Below are 26,215 nucleotides of genomic sequence, written 5' to 3'. Positions count from 1 at the left end.
TCTTTTCAAATGATGCCAGAAATAACTTTTAAAAGCCAAATATTGCTACATTAATATAAAAATGACATATATGAAAGCCCCAGCAAATAAAACTTACTACTGCATTCTTAGAAAACCACAACAACCAACAAGTTGTATTTGAAACTGTAGCCCACAAGGACAGTGCAAACAAGGCAGGGGAGTCACTTGGGGATACTCAACTTCCCGACTTCCCCATCTGACTGTAAGACAACAGCAGGGTTGTGGTGACTGAATAATTGTTCCAGCATCATACCTAAAAGCTTCAATGAGCCGTTCTACTTTCTGTGCTTCTCCTTGAACTCGGATATGAGCCTGAAATTTCCTGAGTGCTTCATCCAGTTCCATTGTTGAGAAGTCCATCTCATCCACAACACAGCTAGAATAAAAGCATATTGCAATTGGCTCGTTCAATTTCTAACATCACATCACCAAAGGGAAGATTTTGAGCCCAAAAGAACCCTTCGATTTTCTCTCTCTTACAGAGATTCACAGAGGCTTTCGAAACATTCAGCAGTAATTGCAATAATTGTAGGTAAGCTGTGAAGGAAGTATTGCAAATAACAGATCGATGAGAATGAGGACATGTAAACAGGCTCTTTTTTAGGAAAAAAAAAGAAAGATTAAGAAAAAAAGAGGGAAAAAAAAGAGGAAAAAAAAAGAGCTGCTGGAATGACAAATATCAGACCAATAAAAGTGACACACCATTGCAAAGAGTAATTATTGACTTTGTGCTTCCAGGCCAATCAATTACTACTAAGCCTACAATAATAATAAATAGTTTATACTGCTAAAAATATCAAATCTCAAACAGCCTGCAGCAAGCACAATAATCTGTACCAAATGGGTCTGTGTGTAGGAATGTTCTTATACACAGAGAAAAAAAATTTAATCTTGTTTGGATACTCTCTTCCTCTAATTCTCACCTCCCCATCATTTGTCATGTCTTTCAGTTAACATTTATGCAGAAATAATTACTTTCTTGCTCTGAAAATGCAGTGCTGACAAAAAATAAAAAAGGAACCAGTTTAATAGAATCAACATAATGAATGATGTCATTCTAATTCTTTGTTTAAAGACTACTTTAAAACCAGAAGCTTATAAATTCACTTTCTTTAAACTTAGCTTTCAGTTTTTAAGCAGACGTGAATCACTGCAAGTAACAGCACTGTAATGCAGAAACCACAGAAGAGAGCAGGATCGTTTTAAAAGCCTTTTCTTAAACATATAGCTGTACCATGATAAATCAAGAGTAGCTCAGTTGCTTCCAGTAACACTTGAACTAACATAGATTATTACCAAAGGAATTAATTCACTTTGCCCTGAATATTTTCCCCTTTATGCAGAAATGCAAGGAACCAAAGACTGGCATTTCTCACGCCCTTTCCAATCCACACCTAAAACCCTATTATCAGTTCTAAAATAATATTTACAATCTTCCCACCTATTGTAAATTCTGTAATACTTTTAAAACCTCTTTTCTCCTTCAAAGGTGTAAAAGCACATGTGCAGACAAGCTTGAGTCAAAATGAAGGAATTAGAGCAATTAAGGACCTCCAGAAGCACACTGTCCAACATCATCATGGTGAGGGGTTTGAAGAACCTTTATATGGACTGTGAAGACAGCAGATACACCACCACAGTCCATGTTTTTAACTGGAAGCAATACTTTGCTGCAAAAATTTCAAAATAATAACCAGAACTTTTCTGGAGGCTATGTAATGACAAATAAGGAGCAAGTTATTTTAGCTGGGTCATTACAGCAAACATATAAGATCAGACATACTTGTTTAGTTTTTGTTAAGAATAGTTAACAAAATTATAATCCTTGATGATAATATCATGGTTATAATGATAAAGAGAATACGGACTTCAGTCACTGCAGGTGATTTTGAGAACGTACATAGTCTGGGTGAACAAGCCTGTGCTGAACAATCACATCTGTGCTATTACAGTCAGATCTCCCAGGCAGGTAAAGGCAAGAAGCAGTGAAGGTTCACTGCTTCTAGGGAGACACATCACCAAGGCTTCTTCCTGGGCACTATTCCCTGCTCACCACCTCTCCAGGAAATTAGGTAAGAAGACTGGAACACACCATTTGCTGGGTCAGCACAGCTACACCTGTCTTGGTTCTGTACTGTACCATCGTGTAGTGCAATGGACTCAAACGATGGAGCCCCGTACAGAGACATAGAGTCTACCTCCAATTTGTAAATGGGTTGTTTAAGATAAAATGCTATTCTATTGTCTCTTTTAAAGAAAAAAATACCTTGTTCCTATTTGCAAGCAAGGTTCAGAATACCATCAAGAGAACTGCAGCTTTCACAGGGTGTTCCTTGCCCTAAAGCATAGCTGAAACAGCTTATTTAAGAACAGCTGAATTTCAGATTGTTGTGGGGTTGTAGGTAGGTGATTATGACCTTTTAATAATTCACCTCAGATACAGCACCTGGCTTCGGAGAGACACACTTCTGCTTCCCCATATTCTGCTAGTCTCTGAGATGATGAGGGCAAACAATTGGTTCAAGATGACAAAATGAATCATCTGAGATTAGAAGTCATCTTGTCCTGGACCTGTACTGTTTTCTCCGAAAAAAAATTAGAAAATACACACTCTTTGAAAAGTCTTCAGCCTAGTCTGACTCATAATTGCAAAATACAGATGATCGTTACAAGTAGCTAGTAATGACTCATGCTGAACAGGGACTGCATCCAAATCAAGCCGTATTCTATTACCCTGCATTGAAAGGCTAGCTGGGTGATTGGGTACAGAGCCTCTCCCGCTGCTTCTTGCTGGGTGCTGCACTGTGAGGCAGCAGCCTTTAATAAGGCGCGGGAAAGAAAGAGAAGGCTTTTATAAAAATAGGCCTATGGCATATGTACACATGCCATTAGCTGCACTAATGCAGTGCTCAAGCTTCTGATTTGAGATATATGCATTCTGACAGCGTAAGAGTAAGCTCAGGGTGACTGCAGGGAATGTGACGACGTCTCCACCGCATGCAGGCAGTGAGAGCACTCCATGCAAAGGAATGATAAGGTGTTGCCAGACACTATTTCATGATACCATAAACTTTTTTTTTTTTGTGACCTATCACTATTTTGTGTCACCATTCAGTCCTCAAGAAAGGCTGCATCTCTAGACCAATACAAATTTCAGGGCAGCTTTTATTGTACTCCAGTTAAAGACTGCAGTCAGAATTTTCCCTGGTCTCCCTTCACAGGCAAGATGGGGAGACTTCTGCTTTCATTCTCAGCAGTTTTGATAAATATATTCTGCATTTTTTCCTACAGTTCCTTGAACAAAACTGGACTAAGATGTATTGATGAGTTTTGACTACAACCCTCCCCCCCCGCCCCCCAAACATCCACCAAAGAATACATATATTAAATCCTAGAACAGTTTGGGTTAGAAGGGCCCTCAAAGCTCCCCCAGTGACACCCCCACCACAGGCAGGGACACCCTCCACTAGCTCAGGTTTCCCCAGGCCCCATCCAACCTGGTCTTGAACCCTACCAGGGATCCAGGGACAGCCCCAGCTTCTCTGGGCACTCTGTGCCAGGGCATCCCCACCCTCTTTGGATGGGATTTCTGCCTCCCAGCTCCTGTCCAGCTGCCTTCCTGCAGCTGAAGGCTGCTCCCATAGGCCGGGCTCTCCCTGCCGTTGGCAACAGCCCCTCCTCAGTTTACAAAATGAAAATGAACACTCATTTGGCCTGTTCTTGGTCTACTCTGTATATAAGGTTTAGAAATTTATGAACAAACTGCTAAAAGTCTAAATTTCTGGTTTGAATTTCTCTGGGTTTTAGAACAGTTTTTGTTTATCTAATCTTCTGGAAAAGAACAGTTTGTATAGATCTTGTCAGCATATGCCCGTACATGCTGAAATCTCTGTCTATCCAACATCTGAGCCATTTGGCTATAATAATTATTTTCATGTTCAGCTACTGATGAAGCCTTATGTTGCATATAATATTATTTTGTTTCATTCAGTAAATTATTAGAGAGCCTGAGGAAGGAAAAAGACTTTGAAATAACACACTCTAACACCAATGAAATTAAAACATAAATTCAGAGTAAATGTACATGACTACAGAGAACATAAATCCTTGTAAGTATCTTGCTGGATCAATAACAGAAGCAGTAACTTAAAGAAATAACTATTTGCTCATGTGCATGTTTTCTTTCTTAACCCTTAAGAGCCTGTATTCCCCCCTCCTTCAGAACAAGCACAAAGCATTCAGAGCTCATTACTACCTCTAGCATGGTGGTAAGCCTGACTTGAACAACAAAACATGCTCACCTCCTCCCCACACACAATACTCACTCTAATACATCCCGGTTGAACTGTTTCTGTCGGTTTCCTAGAAATTCCCCGATCATCTGTCTGCTGAGACCTTTCCGCTGCAGGAGAAAGTGGGCAACACCGACCGGAGTGTCCGGCACAAAGCCTCGCTCGATTAGGTACTGGACTCCTTTTTCAGGTTTTCTGAGGAGAAATGAGAATGAAAACTATTAATTTTCTTCCACTGGACCTGATTAAAATTTCACAGCCATTTTGCCCATCACTTCTGACTAACACACTAATAGTACAGGCTAGCATAGTTCCAGGATAAATGTAACCATTCCATAAAACCATTCCCGGATGATGGTTAAGAGCTTAGTAGCTTTGAAACACCTCTTTGCATGTTATTACACATTTTCCTGCTCCATAACCCTTCCAAAGAGAAGCTGTATAAGCAAAGCAACTTCAGGCATGAAAGTCAGGACACAAGCCCAACACCAGGTACTGAATGCTCCTGCTGCTGGGAGAGACTGAACTGAAAAGCTACTGATGACAAACAAATAACAAAGAACACCCCTTCCCCCCACTGTCAAAAGTTAAATTTATCGAACCAAACTCTCTGAAGATGTGTAACTTGCAAGCTGAGAATACAAGAAATAAGGGGAAAAAAATAAAGTCAGTCATGCAAAAAGCAGCAATTAAAATAGTGGAGCTCCCATCTAATTTAATTTTTTTCTTGTCCTTTAACATACCCACTGCCTCAGATTCCCCTCTTGCAGACAAGCACCTTCACAATTTCTGGAGTATTTTACATCTCTTTAGACATCAGATTTAGCTGTAACCATTTTCAGATCTCAAAACAAAGCATGCCCACCGAACCCACTCACTTTAACATATCAAGAACCATGTGTGGGGGAGGAGGGTCGGTGATGGAAGTGGTTTCTGGCAATAAAATCTACTGCTTACCATGGGAAATGCTGCTTATATTTTGAAGTGATGTAGAATTTCCCTCACAGCACTTTCTATGCAATGAGTCTTCCAGCACTGTGACACAACAGACAACTGTAATGTCTTTTAAAGATATTAAAGGGATGCTGTTACACAACCAGTAATTCCATCATCATCGTTTTGTTGTAAGGAATTATAATATAAAGTCCACCTGTAAGAGTGAATGATTTCCAGCATGCTGGATGACCTGGAAGGTATTTCCTTTAAGGCAGCAAAATCAATTCCAAGGGACAAGGTGACCTCACTATTTTTATACAAAGTTGATCATACAACCATAAGCCTTCCTCAGAGTTTTTAATTGCAGATAACATTACTAAATACATTACCATTCAGTACTCCTGTTCTTTTGCATTACACTATTATACATTTAATACCCTATTAAGACTTAGATAGATTAGAGCAATATATATAATTTAATCATGAAGGAGTTCTCAAATCTCAATTTCTTGCATCAGAAAGAAATTCCTGTGGCTCTTTTCATCTGAAATAAGATTACATATATGGTCATCTCCTAAATATCATCTTGGAAAATTAATCTCTTTCATACGCAAAAAGTACCCTTTTTCTTCTAAGGAATGTAGCTGCTATGCTCATATCCATTTGAGTTCTATTTCCGAATTCTTAATCTTTCTGCACCAAATTTCACCACATCCAATAAAACAGGAACAGCTTCCTCCATCCCCCTTGTTACTGAGCAACATTTGTCCACAAATTCAGTGATACAAACCCAGGAGAGTTCCTCTCCAGCAACTGTCAAAACAGAAAAAAATGAATGGTATCAAAAAGCACAACTAGATCCTGAGATCACCTTTATTTACGGTATAGAAAACTGGGACTTACTCTACTAAATCACAACTTGAATTCTTACCATCCCCATAAGCCTGAACATTGAAAATCATCTTTCCCACTGATGCTTTCTTCATGCTGAAATGAACCATCAGGAAGTTTTGTGGTTTCAGGTTATTTGAAAGTATTCCAATTAGTTACAGAAGTTGTGATGTAGAAGCAATGTAAACTCTGAACCACAGCAACACGAAAACAGTACCCGAAAACTGAACTGTAAGAATGAAGACTACTCTCTCCCTATTTGATAAATCAAAAGCAGCATAAACTTTGGAGTAGTAAGCCTGCAAAAGTCATTTCCATGGGTAAGAAATTTTATTTCTAATCCATAGACTTATCCTCAGAATTTGCCAACTGCAGATCAATAAAATCATCTCATATTACTTTGAAATCCATCCTCTAAAAACTGATAACTCTGAAGATAACTGGAACTGAAAGCCTGGAGAATATGACTGACCTCAACTGAAGAGCAGCCAACAGCCAAGCACCCAGCCTCACCTGGCCCAGAGGTACTGTCAGAAACAAAAGGCTTCTCCACAGAATTTCTACTGGGTGTGGAGAAAGTAGCTTTCCCTAATTTCACTTTGATCTTTATTTGAAGGCTCCCACAGTGATCACTGCACCCCAGATGAAGGATTTCTTGGAGCAAGCATTAGTAGGGCAATTGCTCTTAATGGGAGAACCTGCAGGTTCAGGTGGTCTTTTGGTACCTCAGAGCCTACCACAGAGAATATCCTAAAGGATGGCACAACGGGCAAGCAGCCAGGGACACTGGTACCCCTCCGCAGTTGTCAGGGTGTCGCTCCTTGAGAGAGGCAGCCTACAATGTTTCCAGTTTTCCTGTTACCCAAATGAATACTGTTTGGCTCACAGGGTAAGTCCACAGGTTAAGGGTTAACCAGGAATGAGCACAAATGAAATTCTAAATGAAATCCATTTCTTATCCGATGGGTCTCTCCCTAGGTTCCCATCCAGCTCATGAATGCTAATTTTGGTTTCTCTTCTGGAAGTCTAGCTTGCTGACAAAATTGCTTCATATTTCTCTTCTTGATAATCTGAGACCTTGAATTCATTCTTGATGAAATTAAATTTAATATGAACTACATTTTATCAAACAGTTTACTGGAAGAACAATCTCCCCCACCCCGTTAAGCTACAGAGGTTCAAGTGTTTTTACTGCTGTTGTAGGGTCCCTCCCACCCCACGCCAGGTGTGACATTATCTTATTCAACAGGGAAAGTACTAAAGAGAAAACTGTGACTTTTGAAGAGTGTTCTGAAGTGTTGGACCTCTGAAGACATTTTACCATAAAAGCACAGGTAACATTACACTAAGGATGTACACAAGGGTGCCTTCCCTCTGTCTTTAAACACAAACAATGCTTTCCCTCTTTTCACATTAAGAAAAATTGAAGAACTAAATGTGCTCCTGGAAATTTAAGTCATCCCTAACATAAATTACTAATATTACTAAGTATGATGGAATTGCCTCTTAAATGAGCCAAGAGGACATGCAAGTTGTGGTGCTGACAATCGGAAAACTACCAGAAATGCATGTGTTCCTTCTCAACAAAAGGCAAAAAAATATCACGTATCCTCAAGCAAATGAGGATTCTTCTGCTGGCAAAACCAGTTGTTATAAATTGGACAAACTTTCTTTTTCACCAAAGCCTAATTTTCCTAAAGTGCACAACTGGATCCAGGTAAGGGTCATGGATTTAACATAAGATAGGACATCTGACATAAGTTATCCTCACTTCTGCCTACCCAGAACGAAGCACAGACCATTTTGTACTTACAACTAAGAGTCTTTTGTGATTAGGAAAATTCCCAGTGATGGCTTGTTAATTACACTTACCAATAACAGAAAGATGAGAAGTCTATAAATAGCAGCAGTGGAAGCTGCATAAGCAGAGCATTTATTTTCAGATTTGAATACATTACCTAATATCAAAATATACCCTCTAAAACTAGCATCTTATATAGCTGATGACATACATAGAGAACTTCTATTGTTCATAGAATTGCTTCAAAAATAAAGCTTAAACCGCCTTCTAATGCAAAAAAACACTCCCCTCTCCCCCCTAAATGCAAAATAACAGATCATACTAAGCATGCTTCTTAGAGAGTATTGGTTATATCCAGTAGAAATGTTGTCTTTGTGTGTTTCTGAAGGCAGGTTGGACCCTGCAGCAACTTTTAGAATTGGACATCTTTAAAAGGAAGCAAATTCCAGAAATAAAGAGTGCAAAACCACACACAGACAACAACTAAAAAACCACAAAGGGCAAAATAACCCACAATCCACCCCAAACACCTATTCCCTCAAAAGCCAAAACAATGTTAAATCCTTGCACACCAATGCTGTTTCCTCTAGTCAGTATTATGCCTTTCCTTCCTAAGCCTGATACTAACTGAAAGGAGGTAACTTATTTACTCAGCAAGTTCTACATGCAGGACTGAAAGTGTCAGTTTATAGAACGTCTTGACATTTGTGCAATTTGTGCAGATCTCACTAGAGCAGTGGTTGTTGGGGTTTGTAGCTTGTGAAGCTGAAGAGTTGTCTTTTTTCCTTTAACAGCTATGCAAGATTAATCTGGAAAAGTCACAAGAAGGTCAGTATGTTTAGAAGCTTTGTTAATGTTAAGTGATGTACAAGGTTTTCTTAAGAATGAGCTCGTTTGGAGTACGGGGGGAAAAAAAGAACAATAAATATGGTAATTGTATCAAAGTCAGTACATTCCTGAGAGAATAGATCTTTGTTATGAATATATAGAAAGCAATTTAAAAAAAAAAACATTTTTCTTCATTAAACTAAAACCTACATGTATATAAGCAGCACAGTATCTTTAGAAAAACACTGCATTCCTATTATTTCTACTCTCATGAGCAAATTAGTAAGGAGGGCAGTGATCCAGCATCTATAATTCTGAATGTATCATCATTTGTCTCAATTTCACTTGGTTAGAGGAATCATTGACAGCTTTAGGATACATGCTATTACAGTCATGTACCTGCAAAGATAATCACTGACTAGCTGTTGCAGAAAGTCTGGATTGCCAGTGACAAAACCCAGCGCTAAAGCTCCCTGCATTACTAAATATGGACTGTCAAAACCGGGTCATTCCAGGCCCTGGCTTGACATTTCCACTGCTTGAATTCTGTTTTTGTAGGTGCTCAAGACATGCCAGAGTTTGGGAAAGCAGGAAAGTCACAGTCCACGGTTCCTCCTTTGAAGAAGGACAAGGTACCGGGATCTGGTGAGTGACTTCCCAAGTCAGTTCATGGCAAAGCTGTCAGCAGCTGTGCTTCCTCAGCCCCACAGGTAGTGTAGGAGCAGGGACAGACACACAGATTGCTGTTTAAGCCACAAAAGGAAACATGATTAGAAACACACCAACTTACGCTGTGGTTGGACAAAGTGACACCCCATTCCAAAGGTCAGTGGTACTTGGGAAATAAGGTGCTGCAGATGTTAGATAGATTCTAGATGGAAAGAAAGATATCAGCACAAGTGTAGTTTTACTGCTATCTACCAGCTGTAGTGGTACAGGCAGCCTCACTGCCAGCGACCCAGTGAAATGCTGTCCTTAGGGGAGCACGTCAGGAACAGTTCCAGCACCAAGTCACTCTGCTTTCATTCCTATTGCTGGTTTAGGACTTCCTGACAAACTGAACTAGGAGGGAAAAGGGGTTTGTTGGTTGATGTGGTGTTTTGGGTTTCTTTGGGGTTTTTTTGTGGCTTGGTTTATTTTCTTTTGTTTTTTGTTTAAATCCAGCCAAGCTCCCCTGCAGCTGCACAATCAGTTGCACTAAGCAAGCGGCAGTGTGGGTGAAGTGGCTGTGTCCACACTGGCTAGCAGAAGAGAAGAAACACTCAACAAAAACACAGTATACAAAGGTATATAAAGCCTTTCCTATTTTAGGCTTGCTAAACACGTAAAGCTTACAAACATCAAACCCACATTAAATCTTTGTATTTCCTTTTAGATGCTCAGACAATAACAGAGCTGTAAAATGGAAGCATTAATAAACAAACGAGCACAGAAAGCAGCTTGCCCAAGTCTAGATTTCCAATGACCAGCAATGCCAAAAGTATCTTTTGAGGTAAACTAAGGCTTTATTCACATGATGCAAATAACCACTTACTGTTCCTACAGCCATCTGAGAGGCAAGGGTGGATAAAGCCTGCCTGACTAAAAAATGAAGCATTTGGTGAAACATCTAGAAATGACATCAGTATTTCTGAAGGCACATCCATGCTTTTTGGTTTCATGTCTGGGTTTAGGCACATGCAGGCACACAGCACTGAAAGGGCCATAAGCTGAGAGAATCTAGAAAACATGCAAACCAGAACTACAAACATTTCTCAGGGGCTGTGGACACTGCAAACAGAAACAGTTCACAAACACACTGCTGCCAAAGAAATCTTTTCATGTTGGAGGTGGAGAACTTCATGCAGCTATGATGCCAGCTCTCTGCTAAAAGAAAATAATCTTCCTTGCCTTTGATACTAGATATCCCATTTTGAAAATATGTAGACTGGTCACAAAACTAAGCATTAGTTTAACATTAAAATCCAGGGATGGCTATTTAACAGCAAGTACCTAAGACTTAGAATCATTTAAGAAGTTAGGTATTTTTCAAAAGCCAAGTTGGCAATAACAAGCTAGCTGCACATTCTACCTAGTTTGGCAGACAGATAAATTTTGTGTCTACAGTTGTACTTCTTCACTTTTGCTGAATAGCCTCATGCTGTTGCAACAAAGCTAACAGAATTACTATGCCTGTTTTAAACATTCTGGGAAAGAAGAAAAAACCCAGTATTGTTAAAATACTAACAAAACTAGTGCCAAAACAACTTGTCAGAGTTCACTCAACTATGCAGCAATGTAAAAAAGGGACTGAAAGGGAAAAAAAATTAAGAGAAATTGCCTGAGAAGCTTGATCTGTCTTCTTCACGTTACACAACTCTTTAATGAAGAAAAACTAGGAGTGAATTGCATCTTCTGGTAATTACAAGAATCTCTGGGTCAGGAAAATAAGCCAAGAAACAGCATATTTCTCACAGCTTCTCTACATCCGTGGAAACAGGGAAATAGTTATCCACAATATTTGGGCAGGAGCCTTACAGTTTCCCCCACAGTGGGAAGATTTCTCTCCACAACATTCTCAGTTTTGAATGGTCTTCTCAGCTTCATTCATTCAAGCCCAAACAAACTACCACTACAGCCCTGAAGGTCATGGCTTGCTTGCAATTACACAAAATTACCTGGAGTAATCTCCATTCAGTGAAAGTTAATTTATACTTGTGTCACTAACGAAAGAATTTCCTAGGAAGTGATCTCAGTGCCCATTTCTATTTGGTGGTGGAGCAAAATAAATGAGAGGAAACTCTGTTGACATCAGTTTTCACAAAACTGGGTAAACTGACCCAAACAGTTCTACCGCTACTTTCTCTCTGATACTTGAGTTTCTTTATGTCACCATTTCCTAGTAAAGTGCTGGGAAATTATACATTAAGTGTTGTTACTGCTACTTAATGTTTTAGGCTTGTCTGAAAATTACCACCTGAATCAGAGCTGATTACAAAACCACCAAAAGTGTATAAAAGGCAGAATAAGGCTCCAAGCAGAAACCCTGGCCTATTCTAAAGGGGAAAAAAAAAAGGTGGCAAATAAGAGCTTAAAGCTATTTAAAAAATATTACTTCTTTGTATGAGAAGCAGCAGCCTTGAGGAACAAAGCAGTTGGCACAATGAAGAGAATCAGAAGGCACACCCCAAGCAGTTGCAATGCAGTAGCTGGACATGTCCTGGCTAGTAAAAACAAACCTGAGTCATCATGCTATACCAGATTTTGTAGATCCTCATTATTCCCTATTGGCAGTGGACTGCCTGCTCTCCCCCCACCCCACCCCCCAACTCCTGCTTTCCTTACAAGAAAGAAGGAAATATTTCCATTAAATAAATGGACTGTGAGGGTTTTCTCACCTCCTCTGACCCCACTGCATCCCTGCATTTCTCCAAGAATAAGGAAGAGTCTGCAGCAGGTAGCAGAGCAAAAGACACTCCACAAGATACACGAGAAACCTGCTGGCACTCTCAGAACTGTTTGCCAGGGCTGATTATTCCTTTCATGTTTATGCAACTACAGTCAGGAATGAGACATTGATGACTACATCCTTGAAATTGAGGAACAGTCCCTGTTGTAGTGAATGGGTTAATATTTTGTTCATTGAAACAAAGTATGAATGACAGGAAAACACTTAGCTTCTAATATTAGTTCTAATATCAGGGAGGTTGCTGACTTATATCTCGAAACCCGTCACAACATCTGCTGACACATTTCGAAATCGGTCACCACATCTTAGTTTGTAAAAAAATAACTGTGAGGAATTATGGACCAGGATATTGTTTATTAAGGCTTATGCCAGCAGCTACCAAAAATGTGCAATTGCTTATGCAAGCTACCAGACACTGCTTGTCCAGGATAAGGTAACAATTGCTTACACAAACTAAACCTGCTTGTCCAGGATAAGATAACCACAATTGCTTACACAAACTAAACCAGATACCGCTTGTACAAGATAACCAGATGTCCAGGAGCCACAGATAGGACAAAGGAAGAAGACTTCTTACTCCGGCCTCAAAGACCACCCAGAGGCAGAAAACAACCCCCTAACAACAACTGAAGCATACGCACAGTACCTCCACTACTTCATGAACACGGAAGTAAAAAATATATAAAAAGGGACTGTTTGAACTGATCAGCACGGCAGTTGGCAGAGCGCAGACTCTCCTGCCGTCCAGCGCTGTCTTTGCTCATATTCTACTTGCTATAATTAATAAAATTCTAATTGGATTATGATCCATTGTAGTCTCAATTTATAACAATCTGGTGCCGTGACTCGGATAAGGAACGGTGGGCTTCTGTCCTCGGGGAGGCGCCCCGCGGCAATCCGCGGCCCCGCGACCGACAGCCTACCTCAACCTTACCGACGAACCTAAATTCTAGGATAATGAGCAAAGGAGGAACCGGTAAAATCCCATAAAAATTCTGTGCACGGGAGTCCGGACGAAGACGCAGGACGCGTAAGTATATTGCGAAATTTTTCGCGGGTTTGCCGTTCGGGCGGGATTGGGTTTCCTGGATTATAACGAGTGAGAGGTTCGATATACTGAACCAAGTGAGTGTGGACTCTTAAGTACTGCGTTTCCCATCTCCCGCGAGGGACTGGGCCAGGAACAAAGGGAGCGAGTGAGTGTATGTTTGTGGATAATCCAGAAGATGGGGGTGAAGGGCAGCAAGCCTTCGACTCCCATGGGAAGGGTACCCACTGTACCTAAGAATACCCCTCTGGCATATATCTTAGACAATTGGAGATATTTACCTGGAACTCTAGGGAAAGATAAGCAAAAAATGATAGAATATTGTACTAAGATATGGGGAGGGAAGAAGATTTCTAAAAATGTCTTTTGGCCAGTCTATGGGTCAGAAGAGGATTGGGTAAGACAGCAATTAAACCTCTGGGTTAGTAATAAAAAACCCCTTAACCCGGAGGAGAGTCAGTATGCGGAAGTGTGGCTAGAAAAACCGGGAACTAGACTTTACCCACTGAATGAAGTAAAAAATTAAACAAAAGAAAAAGAAAGAAGAGTTAGACGAAACCCTTCTAACCCCCCCTCCTTACATTCCTTCTCCTGCTCCCACAGCCCCTCCAGAGGTCCCCAGAGCGCCCACTCCCCCACCAGAGTCGGAACAAGGGTCTCCCCCTCCTCCTAGACGCGTGACTAGAAGTCAAAAAGAGGCAGCTCAGATATACCCTCTAAGGGAAATGCCCATGGGGGGACCTCAACCTGTGATTGGATATATTTCTGTACCCCTAAGCTCGGCTGACCTACGAGATTTTAAAAGAACCGAGATGGGAAACTTAATTGAGGACCCATTCGGAGTGGCAGAAAGATTAGATCAATTTTTGGGACCAAACCTTTATACTTGGGATGAGATGCAATCTATCCTTGGTCAATTATTTACTACCGAGGAAAGAGATATGATTAGACGAGCAGGAATGAGACTGTGGGATACTCAGCATGCCCAGGGACCCCAAGCAGATATTAAATGGCCACTCCAAAGACCTAATTGGAATAATCAGGATCCGATGCATAGAACTCATATGCAGGACCTGAGAACTATAGTAATTCAGGGGATTAAAGAAGCAGTACCCCGTGGCCAAAATATCAATAAAGCATTTAATGAAATGCAAAAGAAAGATGAGAGCCCTACTGAGTGGCTGGAACGACTGAGGAAAGCCCTTCAGCTGTACTCTGGGGTAAATCCAGACGACCCTTTAGGGCAAGCGCTCCTCAAAACTCAGTTTGTAGCAAAATCATGGGAAGATATCAGAAAGAAAATTGAAAAGTTAGAAGACTGGCAAAATAGAGGGTTGGATGAATTATTGAGGGAAGCTCAGAAAGTCTACGTAAGGCGGGAAGAAGAGAGTAGCAAGCGACAAGTAAGAATGATGGTAGCAGCGGTCAGAGAGGATCGCAAAGAGCGGACTGGTGAACACAGATCCGCTGGAATAAAACAAGGGAACGTAGTAGTGAAGAAGGAACAGAGATGTTGTTTTTACTGTGGAAAGAGGGGACATATAAAGAAGAATTGCAAAGAAAGGATCAGGGATGAGGAAATATTGAAAACGGAATAGGAGAGTCAGGGGCTCTATATCTTAGGGGACCGGAGTCATCATGAGCCCTTGATAAAATTAAAGATAGGTCCCCATAAACAAGAATTCACCTTTTTAGTAGACACTGGGGCTGAGAAATCGACTATTAGGCAAATACCTGAGGGATGTAAAGTTTCCCCTGAAAAGGTACAAGTAATTGGGGCAAAAGGAGAACCCTTTATAGTAAGCAAAATCAAAAATGTAGTATTCGAAACTGAAAATAAATTTGGAATGGGTGAACTCTTGCTCGTCCCTGAAACAGAATTTAATCTGTTAGGACGAGACTTAATTGTTGAATTGCAATTAGAAATTAAAGTAAAGAATCAAGAGCTAACAGTGTCTGCTTATCCTTTGACCGTGGACGATCAAAAACAAATTAACCCCGATGTCTGGTACTCCCCAGACACAATAAGCAAACTGGAAATCCCACCGATTAAAATTCAAATTTCCGAACCCCACGTACCTGTGAGGGTAAGGCAATATCCCATATCCCTAGAGGGACGGAGAGGATTAAAACCAGAAATTGATCGATTGTTAGCACAAGGAATCTTAGAGCCTTGTATGTCACCCTTTAATACCCCCATTTTGCCTGTGAGGAAGCCAAATGGAAAATATCGGCTTGTACATGATTTAAGGGAAATAAACAAAAGAACTATCACCCGGTTCCCTGTAGTAGCAAATCCATACACACTGCTAAGCAAGCTAGGACCCCATAACTCCTGGTATAGTGTGATTGATTTAAAGGATGCCTTTTGGGCCTGTCCACTGGCAGAAGAATGCCGTGATTATTTTGCCTTTGAATGGGAGGACATAGAGACAGGTCGTAGACAGCAATTGAGATGGACCGTGCTCCCCCAGGGGTTTACTGAGTCCCCTAATCTGTTTGGACAGGCCCTGGAAGAGCTCTTAAAAGAATACCAGGTACAAACAGGAAACGTGCTGTTACAGTATGTAGATGATCTGCTAATAGCAGGGAATAATAAGGAAGATGTAAGAAAAGAAAGCATTCGGCTCCTAAACTTTCTTGCACAAAAAGGACTACGGGTATCACAAGAAAAGTTACAATTTGTGGAGGAAAAGGTGAAATATTTGGGGCACTATTTGTTTAATGGCAAGAAAATATTGGATCCAGAGTGCATTAAAGGAATTTTAGAATTACCTATGCCTGTCACTAAGAGGCAAATTCGGCAGGCATTAGGGCTATTTGGGTATTGTAGGCAATGGATAGAGAACTACAGCTTTAAAGTTAAATTTTTATATGAACAACTGTCTAAAGACAAAATACCCAAGTGGACCCCTCAGGATCAAGAGCAGTTTGCCAGTCTCAAAAGGGAGCTAAGTCAAGCACCAGTTTTAAGCCTCCCAGATTTAAAGCGGCCATTCCATTTATTCGTTAACATACATGAAGGAACGGCATTTGGAGTATTAACTCAGAAATGGGCTGGACAAAAGAAACCGGTGGCTTACTTATCAAAGCTGTTAGATCCTGTGAGCAGGGGTTGGCCAAGTTGTTTACAAATCATTGTTGCTGCTGCCTTATTACTTGAGGAAACAAATCGTATTACCTTTAATGGAGAAGTTGTCCTATATGCACCTCATAATATAAGGGGGGTGCTTCAACAAAAAGCAGAAAAATGGCTTACAGATAGCCGACTACTAAAGTATGAGGGAATACTCATAGAATCTCCAAAACTGTCCCTAAGGACTATCGGAGCGGTTAACCCCGCAGAATTTTTATACCCAGGGGAAAGTACTGAGCTAGTACATGATTGTTTTCAAACGATTGAACAGCAAACACGAATTCGACCAGATCTAGAAGAAGAGGAATTACAACATGGAGAAATAGTTTTTATAGATGGGTCATCTCGAATAATAGAAGGTAAACGATTGTCTGGATATGCCATCGTTAAGTTGGAAAAAGGTGAATTTAAGATAATAGAATCAGGCCCCCTGAGTGCCAGCTGGTCGGCTCAAGCCTGTGAACTGTATGCATTATGGAAAGCATTAGTGTCACTGAAGGGAAAGGATGGAACTATATATACGGACTCACGCTATGCGTTCGGAGTAGTACAAACCTTTGGGAAAATATGGGAGGAAAGAGGATTTATTAATTCACAGGGAAAAGAACTGATACACCCGGAATTAATTCGGCGAGTTCTGGGGGCGTTGAAAATGCCGAATAAAATAGCAGTTGTACATATAAAGGGACACCAGCGAGGTACAAGTTATCAAGTTAGAGGAAATAATGCAGCCGATATAGAAGCAAAACGAGTGGCAGGCAATTATAATACGATTTTAATTATGCAACAAGTACCTGTTAATAAAAATTTAAGTTTTGAATCTATAGAAAAGGAAAAACTAAAACAAATGGGAGCTAAGGAACAGGATGGTAAGTATATATTACCAGATGGAAGAGAAGTCTTGCTGAAGGGCATAGCACTCGAAATATTTTCAAAAATACACAGTAAAACACACTGGGGAACGCAGGCGTTAGTTGATCATTTCAGTCAACGGTTTGCCTGTATAGGTGTATATAACATAGCAAAAACAGTAACGGCAGCCTGTGAGACCTGTCAAAAGGTTAATCGAAACAACATGAGACAAAAACCTCTTGGAGGACGTTCCCCAGCATATAGACCTTTCTCACACATACAAGTGGATTTTACTGAACTACCCAGGGTAGGGCGTTACAAATATTTATTAGTAATGGTGGATCATTTAACACATTATGTTGAGGCTTTTCCCACCTCCAAAGCAACTGCTAACCAAGTTACTAAGGTATTACTTGAACACATTGTACCTCGATATGGAGTACCTGATGTAATCGACTCGGACAGAGGAACACATTTTGTGTCAAAAATTGTTAGAGATCTAACAGAAAACTTGGGTATTAAGTGGGAATACCATACTCCATGGCATCCACAAAGTTCGGGAAAAGTTGAAAGGATGAATGGAGAAATCAAAACTATTTTGACTAAATTAATGATAGAAACCAGATTATCATGGACTAAGTGCCTACCCATGGCACTATTAATTCTCAGAACCAGGCCCCGAGCAGATATAGGAATATCAGCGTTTGAAATGGTATATGGAATGTCCTATAGAATTGAAAGTCCACAAACAAATGTTTTAATTCGAGATCGTGTGATTAATGAATATGTTTCACAATTAGCAGAACATCGCAACAAACTTTGGGAACGTGGACTGATTGTGCAACGACCCCCGTTGGACTTAAAAATTCACAATTTTAAACCTGGGGACTGGATATTGGTTAAAACGTGGAAAGAAGAAACCCTAAAACCCCATTGGGAGGGACCTTATCTTGTTTTGCTTACAACAGAAACAGCTGTCTGGACTGCTGAGCGTGGATGGACTCATGCCAGTCGCATTAAAGGCCCAGTGACAAGACCCCACTGGAAAATAATCAGTACTCCAGGTGACACCAAGATAACCCTGAAAAGATAACGTGATGATAAAGACTTTATTTGATTATTTTGCTGCACTACCTTTTGGTATAAAGTGCATGTTGTCGTTTATATTTGCTATAATTATTTCTTTTTTGTCTATTACATCTGGAAAAACACAAAGTGTGCAAAAGGAAAACTGTTAGACCCATGCAACCACATAATATTGAATTTAGAGAATATGTTGATATAAGTAATACATGTACCTTTGACGTAAAAATTAAGTGTAATAATTAAAACTGTAATTGTTATCCATTTGCTTGTTTTAGGTGCAAGGTATGCCAAGATAAATGGTGGGCACACTGTGGATATGGATACCCGCCAATAGGGGTTTGTACACAGTGTTGGAAAATTCAAAGAACACTCACTGAGTGGAAACTAAAACAATTAGAGCTAACACAAGAAATTGTCCGAGAATCTCGTGAGTGGTGGGAAATTTTTACCAAAAGAATAAACCCTCAATACTATTGTTACCATTCAAACGAGCCAGTCCCCTTTGTAGCTGATATCTTGGCTATAAAGTGCAGAAGGGAAGTAATAACGGTGTCTTGTTTTGCCCCATTAGTTAAAGCTGCAAAGTGGGAAGCCTATATAAATAGGAAAAAAAGCCCAGATCAGCTGTTCTCCTGAAGAATTCCCTTGCTGCCGAGAAGATGGTACCCCCCGTGGCTCGAAGCAACCGAGTCGACGGGCGAGGCAGAGGAGGAACAAACTGTGGAGAAAAGAACCAGAACAATGGGACGCAAAAACAGCAATGGCCGAACTTCCCCAGGACTGGTAAAAGTATACTTAAATTAGCCAAATTAACAGACACCCTTTTTCCTGGTATACCGTTAATCTTGTTATTAATAATAACTCAAGCAAATGGAAATCCTCATCAACCATTTAAGTGGGTCCTGCGTCACCTTTCCAGTGACAAGGCACTCCACAAAACTACCACACCGGGTAATCCATTTTTTGAATTTAAACTAAAGGACATATTTCCTTCACAACTAGGATTTCCCAAATTTGGTGATCAATCATTGTATCAAACTTATTGGTGTCCTGGTTCAACTATTCTCCTTGGTTAACTACCCTTTTATCAACTATAGCAGGACCACTCATCCTGCTAATATTAGGTTTGACATTTGGACCATGTATCTTTAACAAACTAATTACCATTGTAAAAGGACGCTTAGAAGCAGCACATTTAATGCTTATTAGAACACAATATGAATCATCACCTGAAGAATCAGGCGACGAGAAATTAGAATGGGCCAAAAAGGAATTAAAAAAGGTTCAATGAACAAGAATAAAGAAAAAGAAAAAGGGGGGATTGTAGTGAATGGGTTAATATTTTGTTCATTGAAACAAAGTATGAATGACAGGAAAACACTTAGCTTCTAATATTAGTTCTAATATCAGGGAGGTTGCTGACTTATATCTCGAAACCCGTCACAACATCTGCTGACACATTTCGAAATCGGTCACCACATCTTAGTTTGTAAAAAAATAACTGTGAGGAATTATGGACCAGGATATTGTTTATTAAGGCTTATGCCAGCAGCTACCAAAAATGTGCAATTGCTTATGCAAGCTACCAGACACTGCTTGTCCAGGATAAGGTAACAATTGCTTACACAAACTAAACCTGCTTGTCCAGGATAAGATAACCACAATTGCTTACACAAACTAAACCAGATACCGCTTGTACAAGATAACCAGATGTCCAGGAGCCACAGATAGGACAAAGGAAGAAGACTTCTTACTCCGGCCTCAAAGACCACCCAGAGGCAGAAAACAACCCCCTAACAACAACTGAAGCATACGCACAGTACCTCCACTACTTCATGAACACGGAAGTAAAAAATATATAAAAAGGGACTGTTTGAACTGATCAGCACGGCAGTTGGCAGAGCGCAGACTCTCCTGCCGTCCAGCGCTGTCTTTGCTCATATTCTACTTGCTATAATTAATAAAATTCTAATTGGATTATGATCCATTGTAGTCTCAATTTATAACACTGTCTTAATGTTTTCCAGTGTCCCTGCCCTAAATTCTCTTTCCACACCCTCACCCCACTTACGCACAACAGGAGCACTTGGGCTTCGATTTCTGCAACCCTGCTGACTGCAGATGGGAACCTCTGACAACCACATTTACTTTCAGAGGGCTACCTTTGAAACCAGCAATGCCCAAATAGCATTTAAAGATCTTAAGATTTTAATATAACTCCAATACAGTAAACAGATGTGAATTCTAATGAGGATGAAAGAGTCAGTGCCTCCGCTCTCTTTTCCTTAACTCTTCTTCCAAAGGTTCCTATGCAGCTTCTCAACTCCCTATCCAAACAATCCTCTCTATGCCTGCAAAGGCAGCTGGTCACATTTTTCACCCTCAAAATTTGGTCACTTGGGGTGGAGGGGAAGGAATTAAAATTCTGGCACCCAGCAACATATCAGGTGCTCGTCTGGGAGTCACTCACCCAATCAAATTCCTCCAGAGGGTCACTTTCTAATAACCGGCCGTATCCTGTGTAACAAGGCACCCGGGCATTGTTAGAGCAAACCAGTTACGGATTCCTGGCACGTAGCAGCGGGAGGGAGACGTGTGCCCAGAATGTTTAAGGGCAGGCGGAGCTGGCGGCTGAGGATGAGGTAATGGCTCTTTCACGGTTCCAGGGACGCTTGCACATAGGCACAGTGCAGCCTTTTAAAAGCTAGATTTGCTTTCAACATTTGGTAAAGTTTATACTCCCTTTTAATGGCAATAAAGGGAATCCTTGCGCCCATACTTGAAACTGGTGCTTAAATATACAATTGGTTGAATTCTCATAGTTATACATTTCAGCTGTTTCTTTTGCGCAGGACGTAATGAATGCTAACCAAAGCACACGTTTTGGGGAGGACAAAAAGAGGAAAAATAGGTCTCCAAGGAGAAAGATAAAACATGCACAGAATAAAGCAAATCACACAGAGCTATTTTTTTTCTTTGGGTGTTCTCACTTAGGGCTAAACATTTTTAGAAACAATGAGAGTCATACTAAGAACATTCTTTTCTTCTTACTAACTCCTCGGCATGTTAGAGGACAAGCTACACGGAGCGCTTTGATTTTAATTTTTGTTGGAACTGTCTGTGGCTAAATAATCTGCAGTCCAGATGTTGTAACAACAGCAAAGTCCCTCTCAGCGTACACACGAGGGTGGCAAACGGTTCTGTTGCAAAGCCTGAATAACCCCGGTGTCTCCTTTCCTCCTTCTCTTGAAATCACAGAACAGGTATGACTTGCAAAGATACTAGAGACCAGCTGACAAAAGAAAAGAATTAGTTCAAAATTCCAACTTAGTTTGATTTACATGTAAATGATGGAAACCATATACCTCTCCTGAACAGTTAAAGCTGCTTTCATGGAAAATGAAAAATGTGCCTTCTCACAAATACTATTATTGTGTGCCTCAGATCTCCAACAAGAATTTCTCTAGAAATTGTAATCTGCAATTCTGTATTTGGTATAATCCTACCAGCACTCAGCAAATTCTTCTTGTATCTGCTCAGTAAAACAAAGAAATGGTTAAATTAACATTCCAAACAATCTAGACATGTTAAAAAAGTGCTCCTGGAATTAGTATTCAATTCATATTAATAGTGATTTTTAAATTTTCAGTCAAATCACCTTTATTATACAATAAGTGAAGCCGGTAGGGCTTTCAGGTCAAAAGGTGGTATGATACATCACTGCATAATGCAAACATACTAACGCCTTTTTAGTTCTGTCAATAAATCCTTTGAGAGAACTTGGGAATAGTGGGAACCTTGATAATAGCCTGTTATAAAGGAAGCTACAGAAAACTCTTCAATGCTGGAGGCTGCAATAGACTGAGGACACATGGGGAACAGTTTTCCAGCTGTCACAAATCTTGCCAGAAAGCAAAAGAGGCAAAAGAGGACAAAAAAAAAGGAGAGGGGGGAAAGCAAAAGGCATCTAGAAAAATATATTGTAAAAATATTTATAGCTTCAGTCTCTGTTCTAAGCAAGGTAAAGTGGCATCACGTTCATTTACCTCCAAGATGTATGTGAAAGATTAGGCCATGAAACCTTCAACAAAACACTACAGAAGAGCCCTCAACAAAATTCTGCCACAACATAACCAGCAGAGCAGCACGGTGCAAGGGGCCCAGGAGCTCTACTTCATAGTCTCTCTTCACCAGCAATGTCAGAAATTGGCCCCATCAAGACTGGCGCCAGTGGCAAGAAATCACAGTGCCAGAGGAACACTGCCAGCATCATCCAGGATCTGATATCCCAAAGGAGATAGCAAATATGACTCTAGTCTCTGCTAGACAGATGAACAAACAATTCTAAGGAACACAAATCTCCCATCTTTTATAATATTAGGCACAGTTGCATCATTATTTTCAAACTACTCTAATGTTGTCCGGGTTTTATTGAAAATACTTCATTAATAGAGAAAGTGTTTGTACTCCCTGCCCAAAAGAATGCCGAGTAATGACTGCACTGCGCTCCACCTGACATGGCCTGGTTGGATGCATCACTGCACTCTGAGGAGAGAGTACTGGAGGGCAATGGTACATCTACAGACATGCCTCGGAGACATACTGCCAGCACCGCGGCGGTACGCAGGAAGAAATACAGCAGTGTGCTTCTTCCTAGGCACACACAGCTCTGCACAGCACTACAGTCTGCTGCGACCCACTGCAAAGCTGACCCAAGGGCAGCACACATTCCCTCAGACTCCTGAGGTTAAACCATTCGGTCCTATTTAATCTGTTAGAGCCATCAGTGCACCAGCAGCAGAATGGAACCTGAAAATCCTACCAGATTGTGCTGCAGGAACTGGTAGACCTGGTATTTCCAGCCTGCAGTCAAAACAAACACAGGAATAAAATCACAGCCCTTTTTACTTTTTTCCCCCTCTCTTTTTATTTTTTTTTAAATTAAAAAAAAAAGCAGCAGTCAAAAGCCCTCTTGAAGCCTTGTTTATAAGCAAACTAGTCTCAAAGGCTGGATTTGCATTGGCAGGGTTTGGAGCCTGCAAAATAAACCTTTCTAGGTAGTGTTTTCCTTCTGCCTATAAGGAAGGAATGGTTTCTAGCGTAATTTCTCCCAGACTACATCCCTTTCAAACTACACTGAAGAAAATGCCAAATTCAACACAGCTGGCTTCAGCAAGCTTCCCTGGGAGCCCCTGCACTCTGGGCATGCACCTGCAGCCCTTCCTTTAGGCAGGCAATGAATGGTAACACACAACCGGGCAGCCTATTGACAGGGTAAAATCACTACTGCCATTCAAACCCAGGAGAATGTACAGAAGCTGTTACTCAGTTGCAGTTTCTTTGGCAGAAATCATTCCATTGGGGTGATACTTTATGCTCCAGTGTAGTGGATACCAAAAAAATCTCTTTTAAAAAATACACTTTAATCAACACGAGGGTTCCAAATTGAGTGCCAAGTTATACCTTGAAACAAATTTTAGGATAAGTGATTCCTAGAAAAATAGTTTCCAATTACCTGTTTTTTTCTGCTACTGCCCCGTGTTCTCCACTCTCCGAGAACCTTTGTGCTACTAATGTTTTGCATATAATAGTGATTAAGTGACCTCGACCACCAGCTGTGCTCAACCTTTACTCCACCCATAACCAGCTATTCTAAAAAAGGGCCTCTAGCAAGAAAACCGTACTTTGCCTTCTGAAAATCATTACTGTTATAGGGAAGCTGGAAAAATTATGAAGCATCTGTTGAATTCAGCTGTGAGGACAGAGAAAAAACTTAATTCTTTCAGCACTCCTAGTGAACAAAGCAGAAGTATTTACAACAATTCATGCAGGTCCTTAAGGTTCTAAACACTTCACATTTCAGTCAAGCTTCATGTATCAGAAAGAAAATACATGGCTATTTGTTAATTAACATTTGAGATCTTAGTTTGCAAGGAAGATTTCAAAGATGCAGTGAAATGAATATGAACTTCTTGTAAAAGACAGCCCTAACGTTTCCTTTGGTAGGAAAACAACGTTTGTAAACAACTCGACTTTCTGTAACAGGTAACTTCAAACCGCTTCTGTCAGTTTCGCGTGGTCCTTCTGCATGGGTGGAGCACACATCCTCTCAGGAGCTCGCTGCCAAGACTTTTATGGTCATAAATGTGTCATGGAAGATCATGTGATCAAAAGACATCTAAATGATTGTGCTACATTGACCCCAACACTCAAGAGTAGGCTAAAAATGTACACATGATGGGATGAGATACATCTGGACACACTATAGAACACACAAGCAGTTCGCAACATGGGACTTAATGTGCAGATTCACAGAATTGTAGGGGTTGGAAGGGACCTCCAGAGATCAGAGTCCAACCACCCTGCCAAAGCAGGGTCCCTAGAAGAGGTCACACAGGCAGAGCCTTGCTCACATGAGATGCCAGGCAGTTACATTTTTGCCGTGTCATGAGAGAAACTGTGAAGACGGGCAGATGTCCTTCCTGACCCATGTCTAGCCAGGCTGGGCAATCCTCCTTAATGCTGTTCTGTATGGGAAATACCAGCCTTTTGCTAGGGAAGCCAACCTCTAGGATGTAGCTTTCTTTTCAAAAACTATTTGGACACACAGGATGCAATGACATACTTCATGTGCTGAGAAGGATGAGCATAATGCTCAGACGCTAAGTGAAACTAATCCATCCGTACAGCGTGTATCTAAAAGGAAAAAGAATTCTCCATCTTGAAGAATTCAGGATTTACATCATTTGCAAATCCTGGCAAATGCCCAACCACAGTCTCTATCCCTTCACTCACCTCACAAAATGCAGTTTGTAACCCCACCTGATACACTCTCAAAGAGTCTCCTTCTGAATGTTTTAAGGAAAAAAGCTTTGGAAGTTTCCCAGCTCCCTTTTTGAAAGGGCTTAGAAGTTCACGCACCACCACATTCTATGACGGTTCAATACCTGACACTGTTCAGAGGGGAAATAAGGCTATTAATGAAAATGTCACAATCTGTAGACTTGAAGAGCCATAATCAAAACCAAGACACATGGGATACCTGGGACTGTCTGAGCTATCAATAGAATCAGAGTGACTCAGCAGAAGGTAATGAGAATCTTCAGTTCTGTGGCAATACCAGGGATACAATGCGGTGGGGGAACGCAACAGCCACACAGAGCAAAAGATTGCCACACTGCTGCCTGGAGTTCTCTGCAGTGCTATCTTTTAGGACTTGCTGCTAAGAAACTGAAAGTCATCTTAAAAACAACCAGTATATAAAAAAACGTTTATCTGGTTCCAGTCCAGTCCAGATCACTTAGATCTGTTTCAAATCACAGTCTCTATTCTTCTCTATTCCTAGTGTTTATTTTTCACTTTCAGCCACCTACTGAGATGGTATGTGACTAGAAGCATTGCTTTCCAACACTCTAATTCACCCTTGCTTGCTGCCAGAGCACTCCTTCCATTCACCATTTTTCTTCCACCCTTCTGCAATTGACTCAAAAGACTCGATTATCAAGCCTGAAGTTCACTGATTATTGGCTTAACTGCTGTGCAAAATACCTGAGCAAACACGAGGTCTTTTAAATGTCAGCCAAACAGCACCAGCACCTTCCTCCCCATCAAGGATGTTAGTGTTTCAAATCTTCTAAAAAAGGCCAACTGAAGTACTTCCTACCCGGTGTACTTCATTATCTGTTAGAGCTGCAGAGATCCTGCAATCGTATCAGTTGGTTAAAGGCTTCCATAAAGGCTTATTAACTTTTTACAAAGATTAAAAAAAACAATCCTGAGTTTTTACAGGCAAACCTGGCTGATCCATACTTAGTACTGCAATGCACAGCCTCATGTGATGGCATCAAAAAGCTTTAATTAGCTGCAATGTTACAAC

The 26,215-nt window shown here is 40.7% G+C and overlaps 1 protein-coding gene across 1 annotated transcript in view; it reads right to left on the bottom strand.

Moving 5' to 3' along the window:
* IQSEC1 (IQ motif and Sec7 domain ArfGEF 1) overlaps positions 1 to 26,215 on the bottom strand; it is a 71,176-nt gene that overhangs the window by 23,931 nt on the left and 21,030 nt on the right. The window contains exons 4-5 of the mRNA XM_084269468.1: positions 4,347 to 4,508; positions 275 to 397 (exon numbers count right to left, since the gene is read on the bottom strand). Coding sequence (XP_084125594.1) covers positions 275 to 397; positions 4,347 to 4,508 — 285 coding nt within the window. The remainder of the gene's footprint in view (positions 1 to 274; positions 398 to 4,346; positions 4,509 to 26,215) is intronic.

This window comes from Gallinula chloropus (assembly GCF_964237585.1).
Source record: "Gallinula chloropus genome assembly, chromosome: 12".
In the NCBI taxonomy this organism is placed as follows: Eukaryota; Metazoa; Chordata; class Aves; order Gruiformes; family Rallidae; genus Gallinula; species Gallinula chloropus.
Note: the sequence above shows the minus strand (reverse complement) of the source record. Positions and strands in the feature narration are given on the sequence as shown.